We start from the raw sequence: 14,768 nt of genomic DNA, 5'->3' as shown, positions 1-14,768 counted from the left end.
CGTGCTTAAAACAACTGGATCCAACCTCACATTTCCTTGGAATATCCTTTTATTATTTTGATAATAGGCTGGAAGAATGGGAAATATAATTATGCAACTGCAGTTGACTACGTTGACATGATCGGGCCCACCAAACCAGCTTCCTAAGATTTTTTACAACTGTGTTTTTAGGATTTGGATTCCTTTGAGCACCTGCCACCTCTCCCAGAACCATTGCCACCACCGCCTGAACTGGTGGACAGAGTTGGAGATACACTCCCTCCCCAGAAGCCAGAGCTGAAAGTGAAGTGGGTGCTAAGGCCCATGGGCATCGCCCTAACCTGGAACATCACCAAGGTTGACCCCAAGTGTGCTCCTGTGGAAAGCTACCACCTCTTCCTGTGCCACGAGAACACTAATAATAAGTTGATTTGGAAGAAAATAGGCGAAATTAAAGCTTTACCACTCCCCATGGCCTGTACTTTATCCGAGTTTTTTGCTTCCACCAGATACTATTTTACTGTCCAGTCAAAAGACATTTTTGGGCGTTATGGACCATTTTGTGACATAAAATCGCTTCCTGGATTTTCTGATAACTTTACCTAAAAGTTTCCTCATTACTTGTTGTGTTTGACATCTCCTGTTTTCCGTATTTGAGTTGTTAGTTTACGATGCTAGTGTAACACTACTTGCCATTTTATAGGACCACACTTTAAGCCCCTTGTATGGGGACAGTCCTCTTTCATTTATTGTAATGAATTTGTAATTCTATGAATTTCTGACATGCAAAGACTTCCAGAGTGAGTGTGTGTGTGTGTGTTTTCTCAGACATATTGTCGTGGACCTGTGTTGCTAAGGTATCTGGGATACAATCAGCCATTGTTGCTTCTGTCAACAATCAGCTTTGGTGACCTGCTTGTGGTCAGTGTAGCTCTAAGAAAAAGTGGCCCTTAACGTCTTCCCATTCTGTTAGAATTCTAGGTGGGCTATGGATCTGTGCCCTTCCTTTTTATTTTGTTACTCATTTGGAGAAGCAGTCTAAGACTGTTGTATGTTTATGTATAAAATGTACACTCATCTCATAAAAACACTGTTCAACCTGCTATTTAAATTATAGTTGTCTGCCTTGAGTTTGAGTCTTCAGTTTGCTGATTCGCTAAGATGCAAATGCCTTGGCTGCCATCAGGCACTCCGAGCACAACACAAAAGGACTCAGACTGGCTCTGCAGACCTCTCCCTGGGGGACACTGCATGAGGTAAAGGACAGCAGCCCAGGGAACTGGCTTGAGTGTAGGTCAGGACCCAAGGGAGACAGATATCGTGGATGGCTAATAACTGGAATGTTAATAGAAAAAATCAGATTGTTTGATATATTCACTGGCATACAGTGAAAATTGTGAGCTTTAAAAAATGAACAGTCGGGGCTTGGGATTTAGCTCAGTGGCATCATACCTGCCTCCCAAGTGCAGGGTCTTAAGCTTGATCTCCAGTATAAAAACAAAAACAAAAAACCAGTAAATGGCTTTCCTAGCATTTTCTGAATGCCTCCCCGTCTGGCTATGAATAAGGCTGTATATTGCCAGCCTCCCGTGTCTTTACGAACCATGGCTGAAGGCCCGATTCTGAAATGCACCCTGCTGAGGCCCTCTCTGAGTTCAGCAACAGGGGTACCCTGACCAAAGAGCAAGAAATTCACCCTGGGGTGAGGACATGAGACCATCACTCCCTAAGCCAAAGCCAGCCACTGCCTCCTCAGACTCTGGTGCTCTGGTCTCCAGAGGAAAACTACACTGCCCCCAGCCGGCCACATGGAAAGCTGATAGCCGTGCAAGGCCCAAAGCAATGAGGAGGCCGAGAGCAGACGTGTTTTGAGGGGGTAGCTCCCACAGCATTGGTCCTTGCCTTTCAAGGGGTAGGGACAAGGTTCTCCAGAAAATAGTCGGCATGAGGCCAAGTGCCCCCCACTGCTCAGTCACTACACAGAATTGGCACTGTGCCTCCTGCACTTGCAGCATGGTGGAAACCCTTTATTCATTAAGCACCAGGACTACACTGACTGATGAGCTCACACTGAATATGTTGAGAAGAGGCTATTGGCTCTTCTCAAGGAATCACTAAAATTCAGGCCTGGAAATAGGCTGCACAGGTGGGTACTTTGCAGTAACCCCGTGAAGGTTTCAGACTTCGGACTATTTTACGTGACTCATTTTAACAAGATGTTCTGTGCCCATTTCAAAGATGGCAAAACAGGCCTTAGGGAGCTTAGAAACCTTCACCAAGGCCACAGAGATCCGAAGAACAAGTTGAATCAGGATTCAAACCCAGCTGTGTGATTTGTGGGCTCACAGTGAATCCACCATGCTCTACTGACTGGGGGACTGGACGGATCCAACAGAATTCACCCAGTTCTTGCTGTCATGATAAAGGGAAACAAATGTGGTATTTCTGTCTTCAATGAGAGGTTCCCTGAGCCTCCAGGTGCGTGTGGTGGTACTGGACCTGTTCCTATAGCGAGGCTGGGGCCACCCTTCCAGGCTTGCTTTCCCCAGCTGGGAAGTAAAAAGGTGTCACAAGCTCACCTTGCCTTTTGAAGGCCAAGGCTGGGCCACACAGTGCGGCAGCTGATCACTCAACCTGGGCACGGCCTACCATGCTGATGGTATCTAGAGTGAGGCGTGGACGTGTGCCACGACCACTCCAGTGGAGTCTGTGTGACAATGCCGGTCACCTGGCAGAAACCAGACCAGAGGTATCGTCCCCACGGGGTTAAGCCTCCTGGAGGTCCTTGGCACACACCGCATGCAAAGTCAGCCGTGAAGAGAATAGCTGGCCTCTCTGCCTGCAGTTTGGGGACATTGGGTTCATCTATAATTCTGTTCTATTTTGTCTTTATTACTATTTGTTCATTATCTGTAGAATTGTATTCTGGGCCCAGGAAAGGTTAGGAACAATTAGATGTTCCTAGAGATGTGGAGGTATTGAGGCACAAGAGGACGGGCGGCCAAAGTGCTGACCCTGAGCCCCGGACTGTGAAGTCCTGAAGGTGAACCTGAAGGTGACATGCTAAAGCCAGTCCTTTGTCTTACAAACTTCCCCTTCTGACTGCGTATAGGTGTGGTCTTACCTTGACTTAATGGTCTTAGCTTTTGTGATGGTATATAGGTGTGGTCTTACCTTGATCTTGTGGTCTTAATTTTTACAGTACTATTGTCTATCTTATACCTGCCTGTGACTGGAATCACTCTTGTGATGTGCCCTTGAAACTAGTATATAAACACCTGGAGTTAGAAATAAAATTGCAGCAGCATTGGCAAACTTCACCTCGGTGTTGAGTGCTTTTGTCTGACTGTCATCGCCGAACCTGCTCCCACCTTTCAGAGAACCTGTATCTCCTCGTGAAATCCCGTGTATGCTGCCCTACGGTCGGTAGCAAGTGGCGCCCGAACAGGGACCTGAAAGGTAAGCTTTCTCTTCTCTTTTGTTATATATATATATTTTTTTAGGAGTTTAAGGTCGGCTCTCACGAAGGGATCTGCAGTCCCGCCAGTAAAAAGACTGGTTATAAGTGAGTAATCAGAAAATATGGGTCTTTCAGAATCAAAGGGAAGATGTACTTTTGTCTCTGTATTGAGGCATATGTTGCGAGAAAGGGGACTAAAAGTCTCCAAGGCTATTACTGGACGATTTTATGATTGTATAGTAAACGTTGCCCCTTGGTTCCCAGAGGACGGGGGCCTTACTTTGGAAGATTGGAAAAGATTAGGAAGATATATGAGAAAATATCTATCTTCTCATAAAGAGGAGACGCCTCCACCTCAGACGTTCCCGTTATGGGCAAAGATAAGAGATATCTTATTGGAAAAATCTGATTTAGAATTTTTAATAGAAGAAGCCCCCTCAGAACAAGATGAGGACGAAGCCCCCATAAATAAATGTGGCCCACCAAAGTATAGAGCTACAGGGGATGATCCTGATGATTGGGATCTAGAAGATGCAAGAAAATATGAGTCAGAGGAATATTACCCTGAGGAATATAATAATCCCCCTCCTCAGGTAATGATTTCTGCTCCTATAAAAAAACATGGAAAGCCGGTTCCAAAGCCAAGAAGGTATTTACCTCCAATAGGATTTCAAGGTGCCATAGCACAGGCTAAGGCAGAAGGGGATATGTCATTTACTTTCCCTATTGTTCTATATGATGATGAGGAACCAACTTGCGAAGCTTTGCCTTTAAAAACATTAAAAGAATTACAATTGGCAGTAAAAAGTCTGAGACCATCCGCTCCTTATACTATTCAAATCTTAGAAATGATAAGTACTCAATGGCTAACAGTGTATGATTGGTTTCAAACTGCTAAGGCAACTTTGTCCCCAGGAAATTTTGTTCTCTGGAGAACAGAGTATGAAGAGACAGCTAAAGAAGCAGTTTGTAGTAGTTTCGCAAAAAAGAGAGCTAAGCCTACAATGTCCATGCTGCTAGGAGAAGCGGAGTACACTCAACCGGCAGCTCAGATGCGTGTAGGCAGACCTATTCTAGAATTAATAACTCAGTTAGCAGTAGGGAGCTGGAAGACAGTCAGGAAAGCTGTCTTATCAGGAGGAGATTACCTCCTATGGTTGACTAATTATACCGAACAATGCAAAGTGACTGCGCACCGCAATCAACAGGCGGGAGTAGCTTTAGCGAGCTATGAGATGCTTGCAGGAGAAGGGTCTCAAGGCATAGTATCTCCTTTACAAGAGGCTCTTAAACACGCCGCAGCACAAGGGGAGGAAATCTTTAGACTATTCCCCCTCATTCAAGTAGAGGGACCCCAAGGGCCGATTAGAGAACATCACCCTCTTGAGTTTAAATTGGTTATGCACCCCCAGTTGGGGAAGGGGTTTTTGCTTGTGTTTTTCCACAGAATGCTGATCAACCATGGTGGATCCCGGAGCGTTTTATCAAACAGATTAACGCAAGCTGTGAAAAGGACCAAAGACAATCTTCCGGTGTTATTTCGTGGACGTCATTACAGACTCTGTTAATCCCTTAAAGATAAAGATTGTGAAGGCTCCTCCTAAGAGCTAATTCTTCCTGCTTTTCCATCTTATGTGCTTTTTCATACTTTTCCTGTCATAGTAAATGATTACTTTTTACATCCACAAATAGAAGGTTAATAGTAAATGAGACAGAAGAAGATAGTAGAAAAGCTATGGGTAAAAGAGATATACTTTTGATATGAAAAGATTTTGTATGTTTGTCTTGTTAGAAAGATATAAAGAAAGATATACAAGACCAGAAGGCTTAAGTATGTAGAGAAGGTATGTGGAAGTGTTTTAACAAAATTATATATATTTGCTTGTTGGTTTCAAGTTTGTTACAGAAGGTTTACTTTTATAATAATGGAGCTTTCATTCCTTTTGATTCTAATTCTATGAGATCTGTTAATCTACCAAAGTTTTGACTGGTGTTAACTAAAAGAGGTTCTAGGGCTGGAGATTTATTTAGCTCAGTAGTGCTGCCACCTGCCTTATAATTCAATTGGTCAAATACATTTGAGCGTATTATAGTTTCACAAATTGTCTTACAAGTTTGTGTCTGTACAATTGTTTGAAAGGTATTTGTCCAATTATACTAGATTGAAATGATAACAAGGATACTAATAATTTGTTAATTCCTATAACCTGGTTTTATAAGTTAAAATTTTGTCAAGATAATTAGGTATAAACTCAGATCTAGATAAACTGTTAATAGCAAAAAAGACAGCTACTGAAAGAAAATTTATTCTGGTCTTTATTCACTAATGCCTTCTGAAAAGATATACCCCCAGTAAATATGGCCAAATATGTTGTTATAGAATGTTTACATTGGTTATCATCAAAGGGTTAAATTCTAAATATGCTATTGTGTTATGTGCTCAATTTTAACCAGTTGCAACTGTCTGTATGTCAGGATCGAGGTGGCTGACGAGCCGGAAACCTCCCCTGACCCCGGCCCTGACGAGGACTCCGGGTAATAGAATCAAAGCTTTTCTTTTTGTGTGGCACCTGTCTGTCTTGTCAGTGTCTCGTCTGTTGAGTGTTAAACTAAATTTGTTCCTAGGGACAAGATGGGAGCATCCAGCTCCAAGAACACCACCCCACTGGATTGCTTTCTAACTAATTTTAAAATTGTTTTTTTTCCCTGAGCACAAGGACGATTACGGGGTTAAATTCTCTCATGGAAAGCTTCGCTCCCTGTGTCAATCTGAGTCCCACCGGAGCAAGTGACTGTCTGCCTCCTTGGAAGGGAAAAGGCGCGCCCCCAGGATTTCCTGGGTTCCCTTTCTAGGACGCAGAGGTCGGCTCGCCAATAGTGGAACAGAAAGAAGGAAAATGAATAAAATCATCTCTCTGAATGGTGAGATCCCCTGGGTTGCTCCCTAGTTTGTCTTTGGAAGGGGACCCAGGGAGGGAATGTATTAACTTCTTAGGTGACTGTGTGTGTGAAAGAGAATTGGTTAGGAGAGTGAATGGGAAGAGCTGGGTAGCCTCCTTTGTACATCAAAAGAAAGGGAGGAGGGCTTATACTTAAAGAGCCCTCCAGGCAAATAAACAAGGCCGTTTTCTGAAACAGAACCCCGGCACCCCACCCTTTGTCTTGCATTGCATCACCGGACAAGGGAATATCTAATAGTTATGGGAAATGCTAATACTAAACCAACTGTTCTCAAGTGCATAATTAAAAATTTTGATACAGATTTTGTGGGGGACTGTAAGATAAAACTGCAACCAAAGATGCTTAAAAACTTTGTGAGTTATCATGGTCTCAGCTAAGCCAAACCTGGCCCCCTGACCACGAATGCCTCACGGTCACTGACAATTGTTATCCAGTCATCTAGATCTGCAGAAAGACCCCCTGCCTGAGGTTGATTCCTTCCTGCTCAAGGATGGGAGCAACTTCATAAAAAATGGGGTACACTATGGTGGCTATGCAGAGATGACTCAAGATGAAGTGGTCCAAGCAGGACCCCTCCCCACTGGATGGTCAGCTCATTGAGCAGAACTATGGGCACTCATACAGGCTCTCCGATGGGCAAAAGGAAAGAGGGTAAATGTTTATACAGATTCCTGGTTGCCACTCGATATAACTATGGCACAGTCTATAAAACGGTGGGCTTCTCACAGCAGAGGGCACTTATTAAAATTAAACAGTATATAATAAAGTTATTTGAGGCAATGTGGAAATCTGACAAAATAGCTATAATATTTTTTTAATTCCAAGGTTTGGTCTGCCTCTCTCCATAGGCAGTGACAATGGGCCAGCATTTATAACAGAGGTTGTAGAGACTTTCTCTTGGGCTTATCCAGTATAAAAATCACAGGGGTTAAAATTGTGCAAGTATTAAAAAAAAAAAATAAAAAAAAGCCAAGGGTAAATTAAAAATAAAAAAGATCTCCCTGTGATGTTAAAATTTAGAAAAGGACCCCTTTCTGACCTATATAGAAAGGGCCATATGAGTCACTTATAGTTACTCCCACAGCTATCAAGGTAGCTGAAACTCAGCTACACCACTCTAGAGTAAAACAGAATTCCAGGGAATCCGACTCTAGGAGGCCAAGAGACAACGCACTCAAAGCCCTGCTCTCACCACACCGGAAGCTGGTGAGTCTATGCACGGCTGAAGAAGGAGAACTACAATCTAGATATAGACTCTTATATTGTGTCATACTGTTATGAGTTATTATACTTCTAAATTAAGAGTTGATGAGCCTACAGATGATAAAAATATGAAAACTTTTGTGCTCTGGGAATCCTAATCCTCAATTTCTCACTGCAGTCACAAATTACCTCATTAAGCCAGTCACATCTGGACATCACTTCAGTGAAAGGTTTAACTTCATCCCTATCTTCGTCACTAAAGGCATTAAATCCCCTTTCCTGGGTCCACTATACTATAGTTGGAATTATAATTTTTTGCATTATTTGCATAATTCTAATTCTTTTCCCTTGCTTTTTTAGAATCTTTTCTCAAGCCCTGTCCCAGCTGCAGACAGAGATCGCTGTTCTACGGCTAAAAAACAAACAAAAAAGCGGGAACTGCCACGACCACGCCAGTAGAGTCTGTGTGACAATGCCGGTCACCTGGCAGAAACCAGACCAGAGGTATCGTCCCCACGGGGTTAAGCCTCCTGGAGGTCCTTGGCACACACCGCATGCAAAGTCAGCCGTGAAGAGAATAGCTGGCCTCTCTGCCTGCAGTTTGGGGACATTGGGTTCATCTATAATTCTGTTCTATTTTGTCTTTATTACTATTTGTTCATTATCTGTAGAATTGTATTCTGGGCCCAGGAAAGGTTAGGAACAATTAGATGTTCCTAGAGATGGGGAGGTATTGAGGCACAAGAGGACGGGCGGCCAAAGTGCTGACCCTGAGCCCCGGACTGTGAAGTCCTGAAGGTGATCCTGAAGGTGACATGCTGAAGCCAGTCCTTTGTCTTACAAACTTCCCCTTCTGACTGCGTATAGGTGTGGTCTTACCTTGACTTAATGGTCTTAGCTTTTGTGATGGTATATAGGTGTGGTCTTACCTTGACTTAATGGTCTTAGCTTTTGTGATTGTATATAGGTGTGGTCTTACCTTGACTTAATGGTCTTAGCTTTTGTGATGGTATATAGGTGTGGTCTTACCTTGACCTTGTGGTCTTAATTTTTACAGTACTATTGTCTATCTTATGCCTGCCTGTGACTGGAATCACTCTTGAGGTGTGCCCTTGAAACTAGTATATAAACACCTGGAGTTAGAAATAAAATTGCAGCAGCATTGGCAAACTTCACCTCGGTGTTGAGTGCTTTTGTCTGACTGTCATTGCCGAACCTGCTCCCACCTTTCAGAGAACCTGTATCTCCTCGTGAAATCCCGTGTTAGCTGCCCTACGGTCGGTAGCAGACGTGAATCCAGTTGTCCTTGCCCTCACCCACACCAGCTTCCTCCTGCTGCCTGGCTGCCCCATGGCGGTGACTCCAGCCTCCCCACAGGACACACGGAGCAGCGTACACGGCATTTGCTCATACACAGGGCCACATCTAACCTCACAAGGAAGCCCTGGTTCTATAGCCTCTGGCTCCCTTGCTGAGGCACAGGAAAAGCACCCTGTCTCTGGGGCCTGAGTGGGGGCAGTAGATTGTCGGGCTGTCCTGAAAGTACCCTTTCTCGCCCATCACTGAAATGTGGCCTGGCAACTCTATTTCTCCGTGCAGAGTGTAGGCAGTACTGCCTTGTGGTTTGTAACTGCCTGTATGCTCCTTCCCTCCCTCCTCCTTCTTTTCCCTTTCTCTCTCTCACCTTACTCACCTGGTTCTACCAATGAGACAGAGCCCTGATACGGGGCTGTTTTGTAAGGAAGAACCCAGTAAATTCATGTCTCAGCATCCAGTGTAAATGTTAAGTTGGACCATCTCAGAACAGAGCAGAGCTTCCTAACCCTTGGCCCAGGACCTAGTTCTCCACCTCCTACCAGAGCGTCAGGGTGGCCCATCCAAACAGCTGTCCTCTGCAGCCACCACCTGTGACCTCCCTATGGAACAGGTATTCAGCCCCCTTGGCTCACCCCATGGGCTTCCATCCCCACATGGACTACAGATGCGCTGCAGTGACCGCCCCTTGGTGACAGCGTGACCCCGTGGGACTCACTCGTTGTCCTCTTGCTCTAAACCCACAAACACACTTTCTCAAGGGAACCTGCTTCAGTACCTGGATCCTCCCCACAAAGGCTTCAGTTCCACTTCCTGCGGACCTCCGGGCAGCCCCACCCCGCCAGGCACCCTTCTCCTCCCACGGACCTGTGAGTAATAAAATCCTTCTATATTTTACATGCTTCATTGTGATGCCTTTCTGCGCATCACCAGCCTGGATAGCCCTGAACCTAACCTAACCCTCCAGCAAGGAACGTAGCAAATGGATCAGGTTAGATTGGAGCTACCAAGCAACCTACCAGCGTAAACAAGGTTCCTGTGAGAGGGACAGCACGTGAGCTTTCAGTTGCTGTGACAAAATCCCTTAGATAACCAACATTTAAAAGAGGAAAGGTTTACCTTGTTTTTTGGTTCTGGAGGTTTCAGTCCATGGTCTGTGGACCCCATTGTTTTGGCGCCTTGGCAGGCAGTAAACCATGCTGGAAGTATTGGCAGGGGAGGCTGCTCACCTCACAGTGGCCAGGAATCCAAGAGAAAAACAGAAAAAAAAAGCCTGGGCCCCAATATACCTGCTTCCAGGGCACACCCCAGTACCCACCACCACCTCTCCCTAGCTCCATAGCTAGTGACCAACCCTTTACACTTAGGCCTCTAGGGGGCGTTCCAGATCTAAACTATAGCAACACTGAGGTATCAGGCCATCCAGCCAGACAAGTCTCACATGAAAAGTACCTACAGAGATCCACAGCCACCCCCCCTGGGGCCCACCCAGACAGACCTAGAGTTTACAACCACTCTCCGGAGAGACCAAGACCAAACTAAAAGAAAATCACATATAGAAAATCAATAATACAAAATACCAAGCACAAAGCAAGTCCTTATTAGTAAACGGCCAAAACCAAAAATAAGGGCAAAGTAGAAAGCAGGGACTGAAAGAGGGGATTAGAAACACTCTATTTCTTCACTACTAATTTATGGGGTGGGGAGGGAGTCACTCAGAGATGGCCAGGGAGATAGAAAAATTCATTTCAAAAAATCACATTGACGCCGCCTGCCTTGCAAGTGCAAGGACTGGAGTTCAATCCCCAGTACCAAAACAAAAATAAATAAATCACAGGTTGGGCCGGGGATTTAGCCGCCCTGCCTCGCAAGCACAAGGTCCCACATTCAATCTCCGGTACGAAAAACAAAAAACAAAAACAAAAATCGTGTGGGGCCGGGAACTTAGCTCAGTGGCACCGTGCCTGCCTTGCAAGCAAAAGGTCCTGAGTTCAAACCCTGGTTAAAAAAACAAAAAACATGTAAACATATTCCACTAGAAAATTATAAACAAAGTGCTGAGACATCAAAACTCTCTCTCTACAGCCTCTGTCCCAACTCACTCTGTAGAGATCACTCTTCATAGCTTGGTGTATGTCTCTCCGGGCCTTTTTCAATGAGGGCATTCATGTCTGTAGGGTCTTAAAAAAATTCCTCCCAAGGCTCCACCAGCCCACACTTCCACCAGCAGAGTATGATACCAGGGATGGAACTTGGGACCTTGCACTTGGGAGGCAGGCAGCGGAACCACTGAGCTAAATCTCTGACCCCTCTGAGTTCCTTTTAACCTCCCTCTACTCTTTCCTTCCCAGTGTGTAGAGACAGTATTTTACTCTCTACTTTTGTGGCTTCCACATATGACTGAGAACATCCCTAGACTAATCTTACATCCCACTGTGGATAAATTGGGAGTCACAGTGACTAGGAAAAAAAAGTTTTTGGATTGGGAGAAGATCTGGCTTCCAGTTTTCCAGATAGGCATTTAATACATAGCTCAGAGTAGGTGGTTACCTTTTTGTTTTGTTGTGTTTTTGGTTTTCTTGAGACAGGGTCTCACTATGTACTTGAGACTGACCTGGAACTCACTATGTAGCCCAGGCTGGTCTCGAACTCACAGCGATCCTCCTGCCTCAGCCTCCCCACTGCTGGGATTAGAGGCACACGCCTCCACTCCCGGCTGGCATTACCTTTTTGAATGTGTTTCCTCAGACCCTCAAAAATTCCCAGAAACATGCTGATGTGCTGGCACAGGCCTGTAATCTCACCACTAATACAGCCTTGAAAATGAGAGAGAAAAAATGCCAGCCCCCATCAGCTGGTCAAACTGGCCATCATCCTGCCTAGCCCCCTGCCATCACTTTCTCATGTTCATTGGCTGCTCTGTAAGGCAGGTAAGGCAAGGATAGGCTGATCCGGGCTGGCCTTTTTTATCTCTAGTTTTCAATGCTGATTAGTTTCCAGCTACATTTTATTTTGAGCGGGACACAGTATAATGATTCTATCTTGCTATTAGTTGTTAATCTCTTACTGTGCTTAATTCATAAGTTAAACTTTGTCATAGACATGTACATAGGGCGAAAAACAGATTCCATATAGGACTCAGTGACATCCTAGCATCCCCGGGCTCTTAGAGTGTGTTCCCTCAGAAGACTGCCCCGCTGTCTTCTAATGAACCAGCCGAATTTTGCACTCCAGGAAATCTAGATTTAAGCCCATCTATTGAATTATCTCAATGGCTAGATTTCTCATTTCCAGTATTTTTAAGTATTCTTTTATATCCCTATGTCATTTCACTGCTGCTGTTTTTATTTAGTGTGTGTATATGTGTGTGCACACACGTGCATATATGTGTTGCTGGACAGTGAACCCAGGGCCTTACACAAGAAAGGGAAGCACTATCACTGAACTGCACCTGCAGTCCTTTTTAATTTGAGACAGGTTCTTGCTGTATTTTTTCAAGCTTGCCTCGAACTTGAGGTCCTCCTACATTGGCCTCTCCTACAGCTGGGATCACAGGCATGCACCAGCATGCCCAGTTTTCTTTTGTCTTTCAATTTTATTCCTTTAGTATTCTCTTCAAAGAGACTACACATAGTGGCTAGTGGACTTATCATTTTAATTTTAACCAGAGTGAATTTTTCTTTCAACTGTTATTTTGTTGGGTATCACATTACAATATTAACTTTTACCATATGTTTTAGAAATTTGCTTTGCAGTCTTATTTTGAATGGGAGTTTCTCTTTTCTTATTGTTTTTTTGCACCTTTTTTTTTCATCACTTGTGTATCTTAGAGATGATTATATATCAGTACATAGAGATCTGCTTTTCTTTTAATAGCTATATAACTTTCCATTGTGTGTATGTAGCATAATTTATTTTAACAGAACAATCTGTATTCCCCCTAATGATTAGTAAAGGTTATTGCCAATCTTTTGCTGCACAATGAAGTATTTAATATCCTTGTCCATATATTATCTTGCACGTACAAATATAGGATGAATTCTTAGGAGTGAAACTAAGTACTTAAAAATTTTGTTGAGCTTTTCTCCATAGAATTGTTCCCCAGCACATACTCCCTATCAATTAACTACACATTCTCACAAAAAGTATTATCGTTTCCTTTACCTTTGCCAGTAGATTAGCTTTTAAAAGTTACCTATTATAATTTTAATTTGCATTTCTTTTCCTGAGGGTGAAGTATCTCTTCATATGTCTAGGAAACCATGTGTGCATGCGTGTGTGTGTGGTGCTGGAGATTGAACCCCAAGTTCTTGCTCAGACTAAGCACTGCACTGCCCCTCCAGTCCTGTTGGCTTTTTTTAGTTGTAGAATTAGACATTTTATTCTGTAAAACAGAATGTGATCCAATCAGTTTTTATTTTTGCTTCTCTGTTTTCATGTTGATGCCTGTTTTTCTAGTGAGTTGTTGGATTTCACCTCATCGATTTATCACAGTTCTAAAAATATCGAGGAAATAAATGCCCTTTGTGTGGGAATGCCTTGCAAATGTAACCACCCTGTTTCAATGGGCCATTTATCTTTTATGGTCTTTTTTATTGCGGAAATAAAATCAGACGGATGTCTTTATCAGTCTTTCTCCGGTGGTGTTTGGGTTATCCATTTTGTCTTTTGTTTTGAGACAAGGCCTGCGTAGTCCAGGCCAGCCTTGAGCTTGCTATGTGTGTAGCTCAGGCTGACCTTGAACTCACAATCTTTCTCACTGAGCTTCCCAGCTACTGGTGTTACAGGTGTGCTCCACAATGTCAGCTGGGGTTCTGTGTTTTAATTTAGAAAGCCCTTCCTACCGACAGATTATTTTAAAATAATATTTTCATAACTTTTTAATTTCATTTTTTATCTTTCTTGAATTGATTTTGTGTAAGGAATGAGAGGGGGTTTAACTTTATTGCCTATTTTGGTTTTCCAAACAATACTTTTACATTACTACTTTTATCTTTCTTACTATTTAATTAATTAATTACTTTTTGCAGTACTGAACCTTTTTGCAGATTGAACCTAGGGCCTTTACACTGAGGTACACCCCTCCCTGTCATTTTCTGAGACAAGATCTCCCTATTTCGCTCAATCTGGGCTCAAACTTGCGATCCTCCTGCCTCAGACCCTCAGAGTTCTTGGGTCACATGCATGCACCATCACACCTAGCTCATTAGTACTTTTAATAATAACCACATCTCTGTATACATTTGAGAAAATTAATTACAGGATGCTTGTGACCTTGGCTCTGACCTTCATAGTTACACATCACCTTGCGTTATCTTAGACAGTCCTGGGGATTACTATTACTTCTCATTAACAGATATCTAATGAATTTTGCAACATTCTTTACCATCAGCCTTGGCTCCAAACTGCTTTGATTTAGGAAGACATCCAATATATTTCCCCCAACTTCATTCAAGATTTTCCCAAATCTGCTTTTTTCCCCTCTGGTTCTATGTGGAGTTCTTGAAGCCTATACTGTACTTCTTGATCAATATACAGACTTTAAAAATGGGGTGGCACAGGACAATGAAGGGAACGTAGTTCTGATTCAGTAGGCACAAGGCAAAGTTGGAAAAGCTTAGGTATGATTCCAGTAAAACAAAGGTTTAGTTGTCAATGAATTTGTCTCCACCTACATCAATGAGAGAAGCAGATTCGAGACTAATTTTAATTAAGAATATATAATAATATGGCTATGTTAGGATTGCTCCCACATGAGGGTTTCATTCAAAAGGAACCTTCAAATTAGAAGGGAAAAAAAGATTATAGTTGAATCAAATACCTCAAATTCTCAAATCCACAATGGCCTAGT

The 14,768-nt window shown here is 43.3% G+C and overlaps 2 protein-coding genes across 8 annotated transcripts in view; both read left to right on the top strand.

The window, feature by feature from the left end:
• Nucleotides 1–2,726, top strand: part of Atf7ip2 (activating transcription factor 7 interacting protein 2) — a 76,996-nt gene extending 74,270 nt beyond the window's left edge. For 6 of the 7 annotated variants that reach the window (XM_010609961.3, XM_010609962.3, XM_010609963.2 and 3 more), the window contains one exon: nucleotides 172–2,726. In XM_010609961.3, coding sequence (XP_010608263.1) covers nucleotides 172–585 — 414 coding nt within the window. In that variant the 3' untranslated portion in view covers nucleotides 586–2,726. The remainder of the gene's footprint in view (nucleotides 1–171) is intronic. The other variant, XM_033758756.1, reaches the window with a different exon arrangement.
• A 641-nt stretch (nucleotides 2,727–3,367) lies between these two features.
• LOC117284147 (endogenous retrovirus group K member 8 Gag polyprotein-like) lies at nucleotides 3,368–8,062 on the top strand. The gene is made up of 3 exons (XM_033758744.1): nucleotides 3,368–3,401; nucleotides 3,483–4,497; nucleotides 7,964–8,062. The coding sequence occupies exons 2-3, from the start codon at nucleotides 3,562–3,564 to the stop codon at nucleotides 8,060–8,062; spliced, it is 1,035 nt and encodes a 344-aa protein (XP_033614635.1). The 5' UTR covers nucleotides 3,368–3,401; nucleotides 3,483–3,561.
• The last annotated feature ends 6,706 nt before the right edge of the window (nucleotides 8,063–14,768 follow it).

The sequence above is a fragment of the Fukomys damarensis genome, unplaced genomic scaffold (genome assembly GCF_012274545.1).
Source record: "Fukomys damarensis isolate Sample0158 unplaced genomic scaffold, DMR_v1.0_HiC HiC_scaffold_34, whole genome shotgun sequence".
Lineage (NCBI taxonomy): Eukaryota > Metazoa > Chordata > Mammalia > Rodentia > Bathyergidae > Fukomys > Fukomys damarensis.
This window is presented reverse-complemented; position numbering and strand designations above follow the sequence as displayed.